Here is a 19971-nt window from a genome sequence, read left to right on the forward strand (position 1 = left end):
AACTCACTGGGAGAGTTTTGCGCCAATTAACTCCGCGGTTACTCGATGGCTACTCAACTATCCCTTGGGTTCCGCCCAGTGGTCTTCGCTAGGCTGGCAACTTTCAGGTGTGCTCATGCGCCCAAGGGCTTTTGCCTTTCTGCCCGCCCCTTCCCTTAGACCCGGACTCTGCGCAAGCCCAAAGGGTTCCCCCGCTTCTTATCGCTCCACCACCGCCCTGCGCTTGCGCATTCAAGCCGCCAGGTTTTCCTTTTCCGGGTCCCAACTTGGCTCGTTGAGCGCATGCGCCACTGCAGGTTGGCGGCTCGCAGCTCCTTCTTCCGGCCTCCCCCTTGGGCCGGCTCCCGCAGAAGCGGGGCGAGCGCGGAGCCCAAAGCGAGTGACCTGTGACCCCGGAAGTGGACCTCAGGGTCCCGGGGCTTTCCCCGGGCCGGAACCGAAAGAGCCGTCGCTGCACCCCCGGAGCACCCACCCCACGCCCACCTCTGGATGCCGCCGACGGGTGCCCGGCCCGTGCCCCGCGCTTGCCTGCCGGCCCGGCCCTCGGGAGCAGTTCTGGGGCGGGGGTGGGGGCCAGGACCCCGCCTCTGATGCGGCTCCACCCCCACGCCTGGGTCTCACACCGCTGACTGCCCGGCCGGCCCCGCCCCCTGCTTGCACCCTCGCCCCTCAGACCTCTCTCCCCCGTTGGGGGGGGACCATGGCGTGAGCGCGAGGCCGGGCCCCGGGGCCCTCGGGCGCCAGGCGGGGCATGGGCCAGGGGCCGCCCCCATGAGGGTCCCGGGAGGAGGGCGCGCGCAGCAGCGGCGGGGCCATGGGGTCGCAGGTATTGCAGATCCTGCGCCAGGGGGTGTGGGCCTCGCTCACCGGCGGTTGGTTCTTCGACCCGCACCAGAGCACCTTCTCCAACTGCTTCCACCTCTATGTTTGGATCTTCCTGCTCACCTTCCCTTTCTTGCTCTACATGGTGAGACGCTGCCGCCACCTGTAACTCCCGCCGGGGAAAGGGAGGGCAGATGTCACCGAAGGTGCAAACTGACAGGGACTCCGGGCTGTGGGAATGGAACTCACTGCAGAGTTCAGAGTGTGTAGAGGAGAGGCCAGAATTTTCTGGCCAGGGTGACCTTGAGCCCCTCACTTAATCTCTGTCCAGTTAGTAGAGAAAAGATAGGGTCTTTGTACTGGTTGTATGCCGGGGCGGGGAAGTCTTCTTGTGAACTTGTGAATCCTAGCCTTGATGTCGGTGGTAGGTCCATCCCTTGTGGGAGCAGGGATCTGTGAAAGATGACCTGACTTGCTGTCGCCTCCAGGTCCTGCCCCCCAGCTTGCTGGTGGCTGGTGTGTACTGCCTTGTGGTGGCTGTCATCTTCGCTACCATCAAGACTGTGAACTATCGGCTGCATGCTATGTTCGACCAGGGCGAGATTGTGGAGAAGCGCAACTCCACCATGGGGGAACCAGAGGAAGAGCCTGCCCAGGGGGACAGCAATCTGCCCAGGTGGGCGAGGCAGGGCCTGTGCTGGAAATGGAGGGTTCTTGGTGCTTGGGCCTTGGCATTGGAAGATGGAGAGGGGGCTTAGGGAACATTGTCTCCAAGAGTGGTTGAATATTCCTTGATTGGCTCTGGATTTGTCAGGGGAATCGACATGGAGGGATGAGTGATGGGGATGGTGGGAGAGGTGCTGTGTGAAGAGGGAAGGTTAGCTCGAAACTGATGTTCCTGTGCATTGCTAGAGACCCTGGAGTGGAGATGACCGTATTTCGAAAAGTGAGTTCCACGCCCCCCGTACGCTGTAGCTCTCAGCATTCCGTGTTTGGCTTCAACCAGGTCTCGGTGAGTGGTGCCGGCCCTCAGCCTCCCGTCCTCCTCTCCTGGGAGCCTGTTCCCCATGTGGGTCTGTCCTGCACCTACTGTTTTGCCCTGTTGGCTCCTTCAAACGTTTCTCTTACCTACTCAGGAGTTGCTGCCCCGGATAGAGGATTCCGGGCCCCTCAGAGGTAGGTGGCTGCTGTTGAGGGCTGAGGTGGCGGTGCAGAGCGGGGCCCAGCACGTGCTGCTAACGCATCTGGGACTGTGCTCGTAGACATCAAGGAGCTGGTGCGGGAGCAGGGCAGCAATAACGTGATCGTGACCTCGGCCGATCGAGAGATGCTGAAGCTAAGCTCGCAGGAGAAGCTGAGTGAGTGGTCATCATTGGCAAGGGCTTGGGGAGAAGACCAGCTGTCATGTCTTTGAGTCACCCTAACCTTTGCTTCCTGGGGCTTTCTTGGTCCTCTAAGATGGGACTTCAGTGTCCCGCCCCACTGAGCTCTCAGAACTCGGGGCCCTAGGACCCTCTCAGCCATTAGTTCCTGCTAGAGAACGCCTTTCTTTAGTCCTGTGTCGCCTTCTCTTCTGACAGTTGGAGACCTTCCCCAGACGCCTCCAGGGGCCGCCCCGGACCCATCTCTCCCCAGCACGGACTCCTCTGAACGTTCTCCCCTGGCTGGAGACGGAGCCCCGTGGAGTGGCGGCAGTGTGGCTGACACTCCCATGAGCCCCCTCCTGAAGGGCAGCCTCAGCCAGGAGCTTAGCAAGAGCTTCCTGACCCTGACCCGGCCTGAGCGGGCCCTGGTGAGGACCAGTAGTCGACGGGAACAGCGTCGAGGAGCGGGCGGCTACCAGCCCCTGGACCGGCGGGGCTCGGGGGACCCCACACCCCAGAAAGCTGGCTCCTCAGATTCCTGCTTCAGTGGCACTGACAGGGAGACGTTGAGCAGCTTCAAGAGTGAGAAGACCAATTCGACCCACCTAGACAGCCCCCCTGGCGGGCAAGCCCCCGAGGGCAGCGACACAGACCCCCCATCAGAGGCAGAGCTGCCCGCCTCCCCAGATGCTGGAGTCCCCTCGGATGACACACTCCGCTCCTTCGACACTGTTGTAGGAGCAGGGACGCCGCCTGGCCCGGCTGAGCCGCTCCTGGTTGTGCGGCCCAAGGACTTGGCGCTGCTCCGGCCCAGCAAACGGCGACCGCCCGTGCGGAGACACTCCCCCGCCGCCGGCCGGGCCCCTCGGCGGCCGCTGCTGGAAGGCCGGGGCTTCTTCGAGGATGATGACACCAGCGAGGGCAGTGAACTGAGCCCGGCCTCCAGTCTCCGGTCCCAGCGCCGCTACAGCACCGACAGCTCCTCTTCCACTTCATGCTATTCCCCCGAGAGTTCTCGGGGGGCCGCCGGGGGAGCCCGAAAACGACGGGCCCCCCATGGAGCTGAGGAGGGGATGGCTGTGCCCCCCAAGCGGCCCTATGGGACCCAGCGGACGCCTGGTACTGCCAGCGCCAAAACGCACGCCCGCGTGCTGAGCATGGACGGGGCAGGGGGGGATGTCCTGCGGGGTCCCCTGGCCGGCTCCAAGGCTGAACTGGAGGCCCAGGCGGGGGTGGAGCTGGCTGCCAGTGAGCCCGCTGTGCTGCCTGCCGAGGCCCGCAGGGGACCTGCTGCCAACCAGCCTGGCTGGCGCGGGGAGCTGCAGGAGGAAGGTGCGGTGGGGGGAGGTGAGTGCCAGCTGGAAAGGGTGGGCTGCGGAGGGGCGGGGGTTGGGGCAAGGGGCAGCTGGAGCGGGGCCTGCTCAGCCTCCGGCAGCAGGTGGACATGGACACAGCCGTCGAGTGACGTCGTCTGCCAGGCTGAGCGGAGGGGAGGCTGAGGCAGAGACCTCAGGCACCTGGCTCCAGTTCTGAAGTTAGCACTTGAGCTGCTTCTTTTTGAAGTCTTTGTGTAGCCATGTTCATTCTCCTGGGCCACCAGCGGAGCGGAGCAGGACGTATCCTTATTCCCAGATGTGGAAACTGGCCTGAGTGGTTAGGTGACCTGGAGGGGTCACAGAGCCAGGATATGGTTGGACTAGACCTGATCTTTAGCTCCACATAGGAGCACCTGCATCTCCCTGCTGCCCGCCCCCAGGCTCTGTTCGCTTCTTTGTCACTTATACTGGGCGGGGGCCTCTCTCTGGGCAGCTGCTGAGGAGACTGGCAAGCGGGACCGCTCGAGCAGCGTGAGGCGGGCACAGGCCATCCGGAGGCGGCACAATGCTGGCAGCAACCCCACCCCCCCGGCCTCCATCATGGGCTCGCCCCCCAGGTGAGCACCAGCTGGCTGCCTGGGGTGGGGGATTCGGGACCCGCTGGCTCTGAGTGCTGACAGCCCATGGGCTGCCCCCTCCCCAGCAGCCTGCAGGAGGCTCAGCGGGGCCGCGCGGCCTCCCACTCCCGGGCTCTGACGCTGCCCTCGGCCCTGCACTTCGCCTCTTCGCTGCTGCTCACCCGGGCCGGTGCCAACGTGCATGAGGCCTGCACCTTTGATGACACCTCCGAGGGTGCCGTGCACTACTTCTACGACGAGAGCGGTGAGCCCCTCTTTTTGTCCAGTGGCCGAGCCTTTGGCCCGGCCTCCCCCCCACCCCGGCCGAGGGTCATCGTCCCTGGGATTGCAGCCTTGGTGCCCCAGGACTGGGCTGCCATCTAGAAAGCCCAGCACAGGGTTTTCCGCAGGGGGGTTGGGCCTCAGTGCTCCTGTCCCTGACGGGCCGCCTTGTGTCCCACACCTGTCTGCCCCAGGTGTGCGGCGTTCCTACACCTTTGGCCTGGCTGGAGGCGGCTATGAGAACCCCGTGGGGCAGCAGGGGGAGCAGGCAGCCAACGGAGCCTGGTGAGTCTCCAAGCTCAGGCTCTCCCAGGTTGGCGGCTGGTGAGCTGTTATTTCTGGGGAGTTTTCTCCCTTCCTTCTTTGGGCAGGAGCAGGGGTAGCTCAGACCTCCAGGAGGAGAGGAGGATGGGTGGCAACGAGGGCCATGGAGGGAAGAGGGGCAAGCCTGCAGGGATCCCTTGGGTCCCTGGCTCCACAGCACTTCCAAGCACAAGGCTCCAGGACCTTCTTGGAGGCCCAGGGTCTGGGAGGGAGGCCCTCTGTGACCTGTCTCCTTTTGACACCCCTGTGCATTGTCTGGGTACTTGAACAACCCCCTTGGGCCCCCAGTCGTGGCCTGGCCTTGGCCTCAACCCTGTTTCATTCCTGGGCTCACCCACAGCCCCGACCCTCACCTCTGCTGTTCCCACAGGGACCGCCACTCGCATTCTTCTAGCTTCCACTCAGCTGATGTCCCAGAGGCCACTGGCGGCCTGAACCTGCTGCAGCCGCGGCCTGTGGTCCTGCAGGGCATGCAGGTGCGCCGAGTGCCCCTGGAGATCCCAGAGGTGAGAAGCCAGCACTGGGGAAGGACCTGCAGGAGGGGGTGGGGGATGCAGAGCACCAAGCACTTGTGCAGGCCCCGGGAGGGCCAGGTCGTTCCGAGTGAGGGCTCCAGGGGCCCTAAGGTGGCTGTCTTGATCTTTGATGGCCAGCACAGGGTGCACAGAACATGAATGACAAGCTGCTTATTTATTTACTCAATAAACATGTCTGGAATAGCTTCTTTACCTTGGCGGGGCCCGCAATTAGTGGGGACGGTGCAGTGGCGCCTGCAGAGGGGACAGCTGAGCTCACCGGACAGTGGCGGTGGGTCGCTTGAGGCTGGTCGAGCTTGTCTGTTTCAGCAGGGTTAGTAAGAGCACTTCCTATTGTTCCTGAGAGGGTCCTGGTGTGGACGACAACTTATGTAATTGGTCAGGAAGTGACAGAAATGTTAGGATTGTGTAAGGTGCAGATTCAGAGCTTAAAGAACAATCGTGAGAGTAGTGCCCATGCAGCCAGGGCCGCAGAGAGACCAAGGGCAGCGCCCAGCAGCCGCGCGTGCTCCTTCCTGATGCGCTTGTTCTCCTTCCCCGTCCCGTGGGAGAGCAGTGCAGTCCTCACACGGGCGAGGGCTCCGCCAGAGGCAGGGGCTGTGCTGCGGTGGCTCTCCTTGTGTCTCTAGAGCCTGGCACAGGACAGGCTCATGGATGTGCTCCATAAACACTTAAAGACCCAAGAAGTCCAGAGAGGTTAAGTAGGCAGCCCAGGGCCTCACAGCAGTGGTATTGCCACCCAGGCCTGCCCTTAGGGCCAGCCTTCCGTGTGCTCCAGGGTAGGGTGGTCAGAGTGACCCTGATGGCCATGTCTGGGCAAAGGGTGGCATATGTGCTGGCTCCCAGAGGGTAAGGTGGATTTCACCGACCCCAGGAAGAGGCCAGAGATACCTCCTGAGTGGGGAAGACAGACACAGGAGCTGGTAACCCTGGCCCTTAGCAGCCCCCACGGCCATTGAGCCATATCCTGGGGAGCTGGAGAAAGGAGCAGGCCCTGGGGTGGAGGATCAGGGCAGGCTGCAGGGCCACTAGATGGTAGGGACTTTCTGTGTAGACCAGCCCACATGTGCCAGGGGGTGGCATGGATGGCAGTGGGTCGGAGCTGATGGCCAATGTGTGCTGGGGGGTGGTGTGGACCGCGTGGTTGGGCGGGGGTGGGGGGAGGCGCAGCTGATGGCCAGTCTGTGCCAGGGGGTGGCGTGAACCGTGGTGGTGGGGGGTGGGGCTGATGGCCGCGGCCGTGGGGACTGCAGTTTGACCTACTGGACCAGGACTCCCTGCACGAATCCCAGGAGCAGACACTGATGGAGGAGGCGCCACCCCGGGCCCAACATAGTTACAAGTACTGGCTTCTTCCTGGCCGCTGGACGTCTGTGCGCTATGAGCGGCTCGCCCTGCTGGCCCTGCTGGATCGGTGAGCACTCAGCCCGCAGTCCTCTGTTGTTCCTGGCCCCAGGCCTTCCAGACTCTGGGAACGTGTGGAGGCTGTCATGGCCACAGAGAGCCTAACTGCTGGGTCACTGAGGGTGCGTGGAGGGCTGGAATTTGCAGTGGGGTTGCTTTAGGTTCTTCTGGGGGCAGATGTTTGGCCTGGTGGGGGGTGCTCTGATCATTCCTCTCTCAAAATTTTGCTGGAGGGATACATTGCTCCTGTGCGGTGTGGTTTTTTTTTTATTTGCTTCTGTGTTAGATTCAATTAAATTGAATCCTATACAGCCTAAAAACCCAGCAAGTTGTGTGTCTTAGCTTCCCTTTTTTTCTGGGAGGAAACTGAGGCCCAGAAAGGCAGAGATGGCAGGTGACTTCTGTTGTCTGGGTGGCTTCCTACGCTCTGGATTTCTCCCGGCACTGTGAGCGGTGCTTTGGGGAGCGGGAGGCAAATCGGCCAGATCCAGAGTGTGGCCCCTGAGGTCTCCGGGTCTAGAGGGGACAGAGCCTGGGATTGGGTGCAGGATAGCAGTGGGCTGGCTTCCTGGAGCAGGTGCAACCTGGCCCTGCCCAAGGTTATAGCTCCGGATACTCAGGATGACGGCTGGCGTGGGCACCAGCCTGGATGTGGGTCTTTGTGGCTGAGTCCTGTCCCCCACCCCCACCCCCTAATCCCTTGCCCCGCCAGTATGGTAGGAGGTAGGCGTGCTCTGACCCAGCGGTCTCTCCAGGACGCGTGGGCTGCTGGAGAACATCCTTGGTGTTGGCCTGAGCAGCCTCGTCGCCTTCCTGGGCTACCTGCTGCTGCTCAAGGGCTTCTTCACGGACATCTGGGTCTTCCAGTTCTGCCTGGTCATTGCCTCCTGCCAGTATTCCCTGCTGAAGGTCAGGCCTGGCTTCCTGGGTCTCCTCCCACAACTCCTCTTGAGAGGGTCAAGCTAGAAAGCAGATAAGGTGCTTCACGTTCCCTGCAACCACCACTCTCCCAGCCCCATCCAACAAATGAAGGAACTGAGGCTCAGAATAGTTGAAGGGGGAGTCCTGCCCTGGTCCCTCATAATGCCTGGGAAGTGGAATCAAACAGGTCCCAGGCCTCTGACCCTCCTGTGGGCGAGGCTCTCGTCACCATTGTAGCTCCTGTCTCTTCCAGAGTGTGCAGCCGGATGCCGCCTCTCCCATGCACGTGAGTACAGCGGAGCTCGTCTCCCTGCGAGGCCTGGGCCTGGGCGGGGCTGAGACCTTCACCTTTCCTCGTTGCCCCCAGACCCCAGATCCTTCTGCCCCCAGCCCTGCCAAGCTCTCTTTGACCCAGGGCACGTGAGCATGTGTTTGTGAGTAGGGCGTTCAGTGAGGGAGGCGTGGCTCCTCACAGGCCCCCTCCCCAGGGTCACAATTGGGTGATCGCGTACAGCCGACCCGTCTACTTCTGCATCTGCTGTCTGCTCATCTGGCTGCTGGACGCCTTGGGCTCCGCGCAGCCCTTCCCGCCCGTCTCCCTCTATGGCCTCACGCTGTTCTCTGCCTCCTTCTTCTTTTGTGCCCGTGATGTGGCCACTGGTAAGGCGGGTAGGGTTGAGGTTGCGGGGGGGTTGGTGGAGAGTGAGGCCCTAAGGGTGGGCTGGGGGGCAGCCGGCAGACTGACCGGGCCTCCGCTTCCCCTCCCTGCCAGTGTTCACCTTGTGCTTCCCGTTCGTCTTCCTCCTGGGCCTCTTGCCCCAGGTGAACACCTGCCTCATGTACCTGCTGGAGCAGATAGACATGCACGGCTTTGGGGGCACAGGTATGGAGCCCAGGGCGGGGTTCTGGGGTGAGGAGGCTGTGCAGGCCTATGGGTCTTTGAGGCTATGAGGGTATGAGGCTATCCAACTATGGGTCTAGCACTTCGCTGAGGCTTCTCCAAGTCTATGTGGAAGATTCTAAATTCCTATCTCTTCCCCTCCCTCCCCTTCCCCTCCTGTCTCCTCCCCAGGCAAGTGGTTTAAACCCAAGAATGCCAAAGTCCTGCAGGCCTCTCTGGGCTGGGGGAGCAGAAAACAGTGGGCTGGGTCCCGAGTCCAGGGGAGGTTAGCCCCTGGAAGTTGAGGGGCAGCAGGGTCAGTGCCATGGGGCCTAGCAGGTGGGATCTGGCTTTACTTGCTGTCACTCGCCTTGCAGCCGCCACCAGTCCCCTGACCGCCGTCTTCAGCCTCTCCCGCAGCCTACTGGCCGCGGCCCTGCTCTATGGCTTCTGCCTCGGGGCCATCAAGGTAGGGATGCCCTGTGGGGGGCCGGGAGGCGTCCAGAGCCTGGGGGTTGTTGGGATGGGGCTGTGAATCGTGCTCCACAGTGGCTTCTCCCCCAGGGTGCAGGGGGCACCCTCACGCCCTGACCAGCACGGGTTCCCTCCCCAGAGCCCTTGGCCAGAGCAGCACGTCCCTGTCCTCTTCTCCGTCTTCTGTGGCCTCCTGGTGGCACTGTCCTACCACCTGAGCCGGCAGAGCAGCGACCCCACCGTGCTCTGGTGGGTGCCTGCGTGGGCCTGTCTGTGTGTGTGTCTGTGCATGGCAGGGGTGGGGGGCAGGGTCTGCACTTGTGCTGTCACCACCCGACCCCAGGGCCTGTGGGAGGAGGGGCAGCCTCCCAGACCCGGGCCCCTGACTCTTCTCACGGCCCTACCCGCCAGGTCTCTGGTCCGGAGCAAGCTCTTCCCCGAGCTGGAGGAGCGGAGCTTGGAGACCGCCCGCGCTGAGCCCCCAGACCCACTGCCAGAAAAGATGCGCCAGTCAGTGGTAAGCGCCCGGAGTCCCGGGGTCCAGTCTTGGGGGGAAGGGTGTGCTCGGTCACCGGTGGCGGTGGCACCCACGCTGGTGTTTCCCGACCCTGCAGCGTGAGGTCCTGCACTCTGACCTGGTGATGTGTGTGGTGATCGCCGTGCTCACCTTCGCCATCAGCGCCAGCACCGTCTTCATTGCCCTGAAGGTTTGTGGGGCACAGGCCAGCCCTCTCGCCCACTCAGGTCTTTGCCAGAGCCTGAACGTCCTGAGGGCTGGGCAGCCATGGCCTCATGTCCTTCTCGGGCCCTGGTTGACCTGCACCAGGCAGCCCGTGGCTGAGCCTCCTCTCCTCCTTGCAGTCCGTGCTGGGTTTTGTGTTGTACGCGCTGGCGGGGGCTGTGGGCTTCTTCACACATTACCTGCTGCCACAGCTCCGCAAACAGCTGCCCTGGTTCTGCCTGTCACAGCCCGTGCTGAAGCCGCTGGAGTACAGCCAGTACGAAGTGCGGGGTGAGTGCCTCTCGCCAGGCTGGGACCCTCCACCCCTCCTGCCCTTCGCATGGGGAGCTTGGACCTCTCAGTGCAGGGTGCCAGCAGGGGGCAGCCTCTGCCCACACTGCCTGGTCCGCACTGGCATGGGCCCTGCGGCCCCTTCACTGCCCTCTGCACCCTCTCCTGTGCCCGCCTCAGCCCCTGGCTCACTCGCTCTGCCTGCTCTGCCCTTTCCCTCCCCGACTTGTAGACTCTGAGGAGGTAGGAGTAGAACTCCAGGAGGTGTTGTTGAGAAATACAGACTGGTTCTTAATGAACTAGACCAGTGCAGCGCACACTGATTTGTGCAACACAGACTCCCTGGAGCTTGTATTTGAATACCTGGATTTGTGGTACGAAGGTCTGCGTGCTTGTTTTTCTTAGTGAAGGATCTTGTTTACTGGGCCAGCATCTCCATGTGGCTACAGTCACCTTGAGCCAGTGACAGGGACCTGGTCTGAAGGACCCTGTGAACTTGGGCCTCATCCAATCTGTCCTGACTCCGGTGGACAGTGGGGGTGTTGTCATCATCCTTTATTTCAGACAGCCAAATGGGCAGAGCACTTGCCCTGAGCCCCCCACACACCCTGCCTGGGCCTCCTCACCCTCATTTGATTTGCCGAAAATCAACACCCCCCCAGCTGCTCAGAAATTCTAGGGGCCCAGAACTGCATAACCCCACATCCTGGGCTCTTCCCTCCTGCTAGCTTCCCTCGGAGAGCACGCCCGTCCTTCCCTGCAGCAGGAGGAGGGTGTGGAGGGCCCAGAGCTCGACAGCAGTCCCACCTTCCTGCCCGTGGTTGCAGGTGCCGCCCAGGTGATGTGGTTTGAGAAGCTGTACGCCGGCCTACAGTGCGTGGAGAAGTACCTTATCTACCCGGCCGTGGTGCTCAACGCCCTCACAGTGGACGCTCACACAGTCGTCAGCCACCCGGACAAGTTCTGCCTTTAGTGAGGACCGCTGGCCCCCGGTCATCCCACCATCTACCTGCCCGAGTAACCCAGGGGGAGACTGAGTACCCTTGGCCAACAAGCATAAGTAGGCCCCCAGCTTCTGACACCCTTTCCAGTGAAGCACCTGCCTCCTCAGGAGCAGACATGTCCCTCCAGTACACCTGAAGTTGGGGGGGTTAGTGACCTCTTCAGGGAGCAGAGACGAAGGTCACTGGCCCAAAAGAGCCAGGCCCTGCCCAGCAGAGCCCAGGCCAGGGTCTGCAAGGGGTGGGCACCCTCCCCCACCGCCCGGCCCCTAAAGCCTGCCTTTTGCCCACAGCTGCCGGGCACTGCTTATGACCGTGGCTGGGCTGAAGCTGCTGCGGTCGGCTTTCTGCTGCCCGCCCCAGCAGTATCTGACCTTGGCCTTCACCGTCTTGCTCTTTCACTTCGACTACCCACGCCTGTCCCAGGGCTTCCTGTTAGACTACTTCCTCATGTCCCTGCTCTGCAGCAAGGTGAGCTGGGGGCTGCGCCGCAGCCCTGGGGGCAGACCTCTCCTGCCTCGGTGTGGGAGACCCGCCCCAGTCTGTGGTATCCCCTCTCGGGGCCTTGGCAATACCTCCTCGCAGGGCAGTGAGCAGGCTGAGGATTAGAGAGCGTAAGTGATTTGCCTCAGGTTTCCTGGAGAGCTGGTGGTCAGCCGAGACTTGAACAAAGACCTGTTCCCCAGCTCTGTACTGGAGACCTACAGTGGTGCCCACAGGGGAGCCTGGCACAGACCTAAGCTTTCATCTCACTCCCGTGAGCATTCTGGTCTGGTTTCTGGCCTGGCCCAGGATGGTGGAGATCAGTACTATGTCCCCCTTTGAGGGCAGGGCCTGTGACTGTCTCTTAACTCTTGGTATCACAGCCGCATCACCAAGAATGGCATAGCCTGAGCAAATTGTGTATCTGTTCTACCTTGTCTGAACCTTAGTTTTCCCATCTGTAAAGTGGGACAGTGATAGGACACTCCCGGGATGATCGTATGAATTAAATCGCTAATGTCCCCTTGGGTGCTCTGTCGGGGGTTGCTAATGGTGTCGGAAGTCCCCGGGACCTGAGTGGGCACTTGGCGGGCCCCCTCCTCTGTGAGCAGGCCGTGTACCTCTCCCCTCCCCTCTTCACCCCTGCAGCTGTGGGACCTGCTGTACAAGCTGCGTTTCGTGCTGACCTACATCGCGCCCTGGCAGATCACCTGGGGCTCAGCTTTCCACGCTTTTGCCCAGCCATTCGCCGTGCCACGTACCCAGCCTGCCGCCTGCGGCCCGGGCGGGGGTGTGCAGGGAGGGCCGTTGCCCGGATGGGCGGGTTCCAGGCGGGCTGGCAGGGGTGGAGGGGTCATGAGGGAGGCCGGGGAGGGTCCTGCGTGCCCGCCACCTCCTTGACTCGCGCCCAGACTCGGCCATGCTGTTCGTTCAGGCCCTGCTCTCGGCACTCTTTTCCACGCCTCTCAACCCACTGCTGGGCAGTGCCGTCTTCATCATGTCCTACGCACGGCCCCTCAAGTTCTGGGAGCGTGACTACAAGTGGGTCTCCTGGGACGGAGGCGGTTGCCGTGTGGGACCCTGAGTGGGACTGGCAGGGAGCGGGCGGCTGGACGGGGCAGGTTGCCAGGAGATCGGATAGAGACTAGAGGCTGGACTGTGGGGAGGGGCACCGTGGGCTGACCCACAGGGACACAGCTTGAGCCAGACTGAGGCTTGCGGCTCACACCCCGGGCTTGCTGGCTGTGTGGTGCCCCTGGGGGGGGGTTCCCCTCACGTCCGTGAGCCTTACCCTCCCCTTATGGGGCTCTCGTGGCATCTGACTCGGAGCATGGGGATGCAAGCCCAGAGGGGCGTGGTGGGGAGTGGCGGGAACTGTCACCTAAGCCTGGGGCAGCCTTGCCCTCTCAGCCACCTGCATGTCACCCTGTCTCTGAACAGCACTAAACGCGTGGATCATTCCAACACCCGCCTGGTCACTCAGCTGGACCGGAACCCCGGTGTGTACCCAGCCATCGGGAGCTTTGGGGCCGGGCCTCCCTGGGGAGGGAGCCTTGCTCACTTTTCATGTCCATCTGTCTGTCCATCCCGGGTCCCAGGCGCTGATGACAACAACCTCAACTCGATCTTCTACGAGCACTTGACCCGCTCGCTCCAGCACACACTGTGTGGGGACCTGGTGCTGGGCCGCTGGGGCAACTACGGCCCTGGCGACTGCTTCGTCCTGGCCTCCGACTACCTCAACGCCCTGGTCCACCTCATCGAGGTCGGCAACGGCCTCGTCACCTTCCAGCTGCGTGGCCTCGAGTTCCGGGGTGAGCCAGGGCGCCACCTTTGTCTGTGTGTGAGGGCCGGACCCTAACCCTGCTGTACCCCGGTTTGCTGGGGCCCTTGAGCAAGGCATTCTCCCCCATGGGCCCCATGGCCTGGGATTCCTAGTCTGAGCGTTGAGGCAACAGGCTTTCTTTGGCCCACCCCCGTCCCTGCCCAGACTGTGGCAGGTCTGTAGTGAACAGGCTGCTCTAGTGGAAGCTCCGGCCTGGGGCTCCTGCTGGCCTGCTCTGTGGACTCAGGCCTGGCCCAGGTTGGGACTCACGCATAAGCCCTGGGGAGTGAGCCAGCTCCTGGCCCTCAGGAAGATGTACCTGGCAGGTACCAGCTTCAGAAGAGGCCCCCGAGTGCAGAGAGGCTCGAAGCACAGGTCGGAGCAGCACAAGCCTGTGCTTGTCTTTGTGTCTATAAGTGAGGGACCTGGCCCTGTTCATCCTGTCACCGCCACCCTAGTCCCACCCCCCCATGGCCACTGGCAGTTAGCAGGAGAAAGGGGCTCGTTTGTTTATCCGTTCACTAAGTAACGATGACTCCCATTGCCTCCAGGGGTTGGGCCTGGGCACTCTGGGGAGGAGGCAGGCGGGGATGTGCCCGTGTCCCCTGACTGGCCCCTCTCCCCACAGGTACATACTGCCAGCAGCGTGAGGTGGAGGCCATCACCGAGGGTGTGGAGGAGGACGAGGGCTGCTGCTGCTGTGAGCCAGGCCACCTGCCGCGGGTCCTGTCCTTCAATGCGGCCTTCGGGCAGCGCTGGCTGGCCTGGGAGGTGACGGCCAGCAAGTACGTGCTGGAGGGCTACAGCATCAGCGACAACAACGCCGCGTCCATGCTGCAGGTGTTCGACCTCCGCAAGATCCTCGTCACCTACTACGTCAGGGTAGGAGGCTGAGGCCGGGTGGCCGGGGCCCCACGCTCAGGGCTCGCTCGCCAGGAGCTTCCCGAAGGCCACATTCTGGGTCTCCAGGAGCCTGTTCTATCCAAGGGACGCCGGGGCCTCAGAGAGTGGAAGCATCTTCCAAAGCGTCACTGCCAGACAGTGGGTCTTTGAAGCCCTGTGACTCTGCCTGTGGGGGGCCTGGGGTGGGGGCCCTCTGTCATCGCCTCCAGGAGGCTCCCATGGGGCGGTGAGTACTGGGGGGCCAGTGGGCAGCACGTACACAGATCTTCTCTGGGCTTTGGTCCTGGGAGGGGCATTGCTGATGCCCACCTTCCAGACCACCAGCCCCGCACCACGCCCCACCAGCACAGAGAGACAGTATAGCTAACCGTGGTGGCCTTAACACAGCTTTAGGAGCATCTGTCAAGCAGCGGTGCTTACTAAGGGGTGGGCTCTGCCAGATACCTCTCCTGAGCTGGGTGAAGCCCACCACACCTTGCAGGAGACGTGCTGCTGCCTTAGATGTGGAAAGTGCCTTGCCTGAGGCCCCAGCATCAGGAGGAAGTGCTGGAGCTAGGCTTAGCCTGGGCTGGGCCTCCCTGTCTCAACCTAGGCCCTCCAAGCCAGGCCTGAGGGGCTCTAGGCCTGCTGTGGGGCAAGGGGTTGGGGCGCACAGTGTGGGGTCCCAAGGGAGCCCTGGACTGGGTTGTGGGATGCCTGCGATGTTGCTTTCTTTGCCTTCATTTAGCCCTTTGAGAAGTAGGGATTCTTGCAGTTCTGTGAGGTGGCAGGGATGACAGGAGTGGGGTGACTAGGGGTCACAATCAGGTCCCCTCACTCTCTCTTAGCATCTGCCTTGCGGCATGTCATGGGCCCAGAAGGGACGGGCGGCTTGTTGGAGTCCACGGAGCCTGCTCACCTGAGGTTCTCTTGGGCGGTCCTGTGTCCCCCAGCTGACCCTTGCTGCCAGTGGACGCCCCCTCTGTGTCACTTGTCAGAGAAACTACTTTCTCAGATGTTTTTCCCCATGCCCTCACTCACTCCTAGGGAAGAGCTTATACTGTGGCCATTTTGCCCAGGTTCTTGGCCCCCAATGTCCTACCGGAGCCGCCCTGCTGGTCCCCCTACTGCCGAGATGCCCCTTGTTCACGGCCACTGCACCAGCCTCCGCAGCTCTGGGTTCCCCACCCCTCCCCCAGGCAGAAGGCCACCCCGCATTGGCTCCATCCAGGGCAGCACACAAGATCCCATAACCTGACTGGCTGCCAACTGACGGCCTCAGACTGCCCATCCATCATGTCTGTACCAGCTGCATACCGTCCAAAAGCTCCTCCATTCGCCCAAGCCCCTGCTTAGAAACCAGCAGAATCTCTCTTTTTTAAATATGTATTTTATTATTTCCTTGGCCGAGTCAGGTCTTAGTTGCGGCTCGAGCGATCCTCGTTGTGGCACACAGTCTCTCTAGTTGTACGCGGGCTCAGTAGTTGTGGCTCATGGGCCTACTTGCCCTGCGGTGTGTGGGGTCTTAGTTCCCAACCAGAGATGGAATCCGCGTCCCCTGCTCTGCAAGGTGGATTCTTAACCACTGAAGTCCCCAGCAGATTCTCTTAAGGGGTCCAGGAGCCCCTGGCTTAGGTACAGATGCTGTGCCCCTTTTTTTTGAGGGGAAGTCCTGTGGCTATCACACTTATGCTCTCTTGAGGGACCCGTGACCCAAGCACCTGGCACAGGCAGCACCCTCTAGTGGATGCTCTGTGAGGAGGGGTGCTTCCTGTCGGCTTTCCCCTTCCTCTTCCCTGACCGAGAGAAGGAACAGACAGGCCTGTGTGGCTTCAGGGAGCTGAGATGGGAGAGGGGACAGGTGTCCTGGGAAGCTGACTTCAGCGCAGTCTAAGGCAGAAGCTTCTCTTTTTTTTGGTCAGGCCACATAGCTTGAGGGATCTTAGTTCTCCAACCAGAGATCGAACCCAGGACCTCTGCGGTGAAAGCGCAGAGTCCTAACCACTGGACTACCAGGGAACTCATGAGGAGAAGCCTCTGCCCCCTGACGCTGTCTCCCCTAGTGGCCAGGGCGAGGGCGCGCCTCCAGTCACTGACCCCTGCCCTCTTCTCACAGAGTATCATCTACTATGTGAGCCGCTCTCCCAAGCTGGAGGCCTGGCTGAGCCATGAAGGCATCGCAACGGCCCTGCGCCCCGTGCGGGCACCTGGCTACGCTGACTCCGACCCCACCTTCTCCCTGAGCGTGGACGAGGACTACGACCTTCGCCTCTCTGGCCTCTCGCTGCCCTCCTTCTGCGCCGTGCACCTGGAGTGGATCCAGTACTGTGCCTCCCGGCGCGGCCAGGTCCGGCCACCCCCAGCCTGGGGCTGCCCTCTCCCCCTCGGCCTACCCCCCCCCGTGCGGGTTCTTCTCGCCCTCAGCCTCCCTTGGCCTGGGCCCCAGCCCCTGCCCCCAGTGCCCTGTGCCAGGTCTGAGCTGGGCTCTGGGGACGGGGTCCTTGTGCTGCAGCCTGTGGACCAGGATTGGAACTCGCCGCTGGTCACGCTGTGTTTTGGCCTGTGTGTGCTGGGCCGCCGGGCCCTGGGGACCGCGTCGCACAGCATGTCTGCCAGGTGAGTGCCCGGCCCAGCCTGTCGCCCTCCCCTCTACCTGCTGACAAGCCCTGGGCCTGTGGCTGCAGCCCCCAGGGCCACATCAGTCCTTCCTTCAGCGTGGCTCCTCTCCCCATGGGACCCCGCCTGTTCCTCACCATCGCCCTGTGAGGGACACAGGCAGGGACTGACCTCCTTGTCAAGATGGGGAAACTGAGGCCCAGCGTGAAGCGCGGGCTGCCCTCTGAGCCCTGCATACAGAGCCAGCGCTGAGGAGCCCCCGCGCGCCGGTGCATTCATCCCTCCTCCTCTTCTCCAGCCTGGAGCCCTTCCTCTACGGCCTGCATGCCCTGTTTAAGGGGGACTTCCGGATCACCTCCCCGCGGGACGAGTGGGTCTTCGCCGACATGGATCTGCTTCACCGCGTGGTGGCGCCCGGGGTGCGCATGGCCCTCAAGCTTCACCAGGTAGGCAGAGGTGTGCCCAGGCAGGGCGGGCAGGCAGTGAACCCACCGCCCAGGGCAGGGGCCGCCCACCTCGGCCCTCCCGTCCTCCCCGCAGGACCACTTCACGTCCCCGGACGAGTATGAGGAGCCGGCCGCCCTGTATGACGCCATTGCAGCCAACGAGGAGCGGCTGGTCATCTCACACGAGGGCGACCCAGCCTGGCGCAGCGCCATCCTCAGCAACACACCCTCCCTGCTGGCGCTGCGCCACGTCCTGGACGACGCCTCGGACGAGTACAAGATCATCATGCTCAACCGGCGCCACCTCAGCTTCCGCGTCATCAAGGTGGGGTCAGCCGCTCACCCCACCCGGCCCCCTTCCCGCCGCAGCCTCCTGACACCTCTCCCCACCCCCGCAGGTGAACCGGGAGTGCGTGCGTGGCCTCTGGGCCGGGCAGCAGCAGGAGCTGGTGTTCCTGCGCAACCGCAACCCCGAGCGCGGCAGCATCCAGAACGCCAAGCAGGCGCTCCGCAACATGATCAACTCCTCCTGCGACCAGCCGCTGGGCTACCCCATCTACGTGTCTCCCCTCACCACCTCGCTGGCCGGCAGCCACCCTCAGCTGCGGGCGCTGTGGGGCGGCCCCGTCAGCCTGGGCGCCATCGCCCGCTGGCTTCTGCGCAGCTGGGAGAGGTGAGCTCTGACCCCTGCCTCTGGGGTCACAGGGGAGGAAGCAGAGGTTCACAGAGAGGAAGTGGTGCTCTCCGGGGTCTGACTGAGGAAGCGCCGGAGCCAGGAGTGGACCCCAAGCTGACCCAACTACACACCCTGCCCCCTCAGCCAGAGCCAAGGGTGACCTTTAGCCTGAAGCACCATTGATAATGCCACCTTTAAAAATTCTGTAGGGGCTTCCCTCGTGGTCTAGTGGGTAAGACCTCGTTTCCACCGCAAGGGACGTGGGTTCGATCCCTGGTCAGGGAACTAAGATCCCATGTGCTTCGCAGTGTAACCTTAAACAAACCAAAAAAAAAACACCCTGTAAAGTAGATAGCAGAATCTTTTAGAAACAGGACTAGGATCTGAGATGTTAGGTGGTCTGTCTTGGGTCTGGGACCTGTGCTTGTGAGGGCACTGCATCCTCCTCCCACCACCACCCTCGTCTCTGTTCCCCCTTGCCCAGGCTCCACAAGGGCTGCGGTGCCGGCTGCAATAGTGGCGGGAACGTGGATGACTCAGACTGTGGCGGAGGCGGTGGCTTGACCTCCCTCAGCAATAACCCCCCCTTGGCACAACCCACACCTGAGAACACAGCAGGTGAGCAGGCAAGGCCTGGCTGAGCCCGTGAGAGGGAAGGGCAGCCTAGCGGCTGAATTCTGCCCTCTTATCTGTCTCCCACAGGCACTGGGGACCAGCCCCTCCCACCAGGCCCAGCCTGGGGCCCGAGGCCCTCCCTGAGCAGCTCTGGTGATGGGCGCCCCCCTCCTCTGCTGCAGTGGCCACCCCCTCGGCTCCCTGGACCATCCCCCGCTTCGCCAGCCCCCCCTGAGGGTCCTAGGCCCTCAAGGCCCCCTGCCCCTGGTCTCCTAAGTTCTGAGGGTCCCAGTGGGAAGTGGAGCCTGGGGGGTCGGAAGGGACTAGGGGGATCTGAGGGGGAGCCAGCCTCAGGGAGCCCTAAAGGAAGCACCCCCAAATCTCAGGTAAGGCTCTTCCAGCAGGGTCAGGTCTGGGCAGCTCAGGTCTGCTCCCCCACCACCAACCTGTCTCCCTTCCCTCAGGCGCCCCTAGACCTCAGCCTCAGCCTCAGCCTCAGCCCGGACATCAGCACTGAAGCCTCACCCCCCAGAGCAGTGCAGGACATTCACTGCTTGGACGGCAGTGCTCCTGAGACTGGCACGCCCACCGGGGCCCTGGGCGACTGGCCTGCCCCTGCTGAGGAGCGAGAGAGCCCGGCAGCTCAGCCCCTGCTGGAGCATCAGTACTGAGTGGCCTGGCACCCTCTGGGCCTCAGCTGTATTTGGGGACTTGGACCCCCGGCCTCTGGCCCTTCTGCTGGACCACAGAACTGAGTGGCTTTAGTTTCCACATGTGAACCCTGACCTCTGGCTGCCTTAGCCAGAGCACCGGAACTGAATAGCCCAGACCTCTGACCTTGACCCCTGATCTCTCATCCCTAATCCAGAGCCTGGGCTCCCCAAACTGAGGCAGGCAGCATCCCAGTTGGGCCCTAAGAGCCAAACCCATGGGCTGGTCCCGCTTCAAGCCCATGGCCAGGACTGACTTTGCCTCTCAGCCTGCACTGCCTGCTGGGGCGGCCCTTTGGCCTTGGACTTGGGGCTGAAATATGGGAAAGGGGGATTTCTTTTTCTTTTTTTCTTTTTTTTTTTTTTTTCGTGCTTCGGAGACACCAGAATTAATAACACTATTTTTGATTTTGGTTGGCAGTTTCTTCTTCTATCTGGGGGTATTTGGCTGGAGGGTAGAGGAGGTGGTCAAGTCAGGGTAGATGAGCACAGAGAGAGGGATGAAGGATGTGGGGCTGGGTTCTGAGGTCAAGGTTAGACCAGGGTGGAGCTCAAGTAGGACTGGATCCTCTTTGCCACTTGCCTGTTCCCTTTTTAAACCTTGACCCTAAGTTTGCAGTTGTTCTGCTTCTCACGCCAAAACGTTCAAAGATTTTTAGCTCCAATGGCAGGTTCCTACAGTTATCAGCCTGACCCTTGGCCAGAGCCTTTCTCTGAGCCTCAGTTTCTCCAGTTGTAAATAAGAGATGACACCCGTCTAAGGCC

The 19971-nt window shown here is 62.2% G+C and overlaps 1 protein-coding gene across 5 annotated transcripts; it reads left to right on the forward strand.

Annotated features, from left to right (window-relative positions):
* Positions 1 to 25: 25 nt before the first annotated feature.
* Positions 26 to 19688, forward strand: PCNX3 (pecanex 3). Of its 5 annotated transcripts, none has more exons than XM_065937744.1 (35): positions 26 to 107; positions 1311 to 1498; positions 1735 to 1834; positions 1959 to 1998; positions 2085 to 2180; positions 2403 to 3533; positions 3996 to 4119; positions 4206 to 4384; positions 4596 to 4686; positions 5096 to 5231; positions 6515 to 6675; positions 7421 to 7574; positions 7840 to 7872; positions 8075 to 8246; positions 8359 to 8469; positions 8844 to 8935; positions 9080 to 9189; positions 9352 to 9457; positions 9555 to 9647; positions 9802 to 9952; positions 10780 to 10924; positions 11247 to 11424; positions 12085 to 12193; positions 12348 to 12477; positions 12877 to 12935; positions 13035 to 13250; positions 13890 to 14143; positions 16260 to 16490; positions 16656 to 16759; positions 17058 to 17205; positions 17300 to 17530; positions 17604 to 17878; positions 18366 to 18499; positions 18584 to 18882; positions 18961 to 19687. In XM_065937744.1, the coding sequence occupies exons 2-35, from the start codon at positions 1407 to 1409 to the stop codon at positions 19165 to 19167; spliced, it is 5892 nt and encodes a 1963-aa protein (XP_065793816.1). In that variant the 5' UTR covers positions 26 to 107; positions 1311 to 1406; the 3' UTR covers positions 19168 to 19687. The 5 variants fall into 5 exon arrangements, with proteins under 5 accessions (XP_065793816.1, XP_065793811.1, XP_065793812.1 ...); XM_065937739.1 differs by lacking the exon at positions 26 to 107 and adding an exon at positions 294 to 967 and having other exon boundaries at positions 18961 to 19688; XM_065937740.1 differs by lacking the exon at positions 26 to 107 and adding an exon at positions 294 to 967 and having other exon boundaries at positions 4209 to 4384; positions 18961 to 19688.
* The last annotated feature ends 283 nt before the right edge of the window (positions 19689 to 19971 follow it).

The sequence above is a fragment of the Muntiacus reevesi genome, chromosome 5 (genome assembly GCF_963930625.1).
Source record: "Muntiacus reevesi chromosome 5, mMunRee1.1, whole genome shotgun sequence".
NCBI lineage: Eukaryota > Metazoa > Chordata > Mammalia > Artiodactyla > Cervidae > Muntiacus > Muntiacus reevesi.

Excerpts from the sequence above, each read along its gene's own strand:
- PCNX3 (XM_065937739.1), top strand. The coding sequence starts at position 815 with ATGGGGTCGCAGGTATTGCAGATCCTGCGCCAGGGGGTGTGGGCCTCG. Across the intron at positions 1,999-2,084 it reads GGATTCCGGGCCCCTCAGAG|ACATCAAGGAGCTGGTGCGG; the intron begins GTAGGTGGCTGC and ends CTGTGCTCGTAG. Across the intron at positions 14,144-16,259 it reads TCGTCACCTACTACGTCAGG|AGTATCATCTACTATGTGAG; the intron begins GTAGGAGGCTGA and ends CTCTTCTCACAG.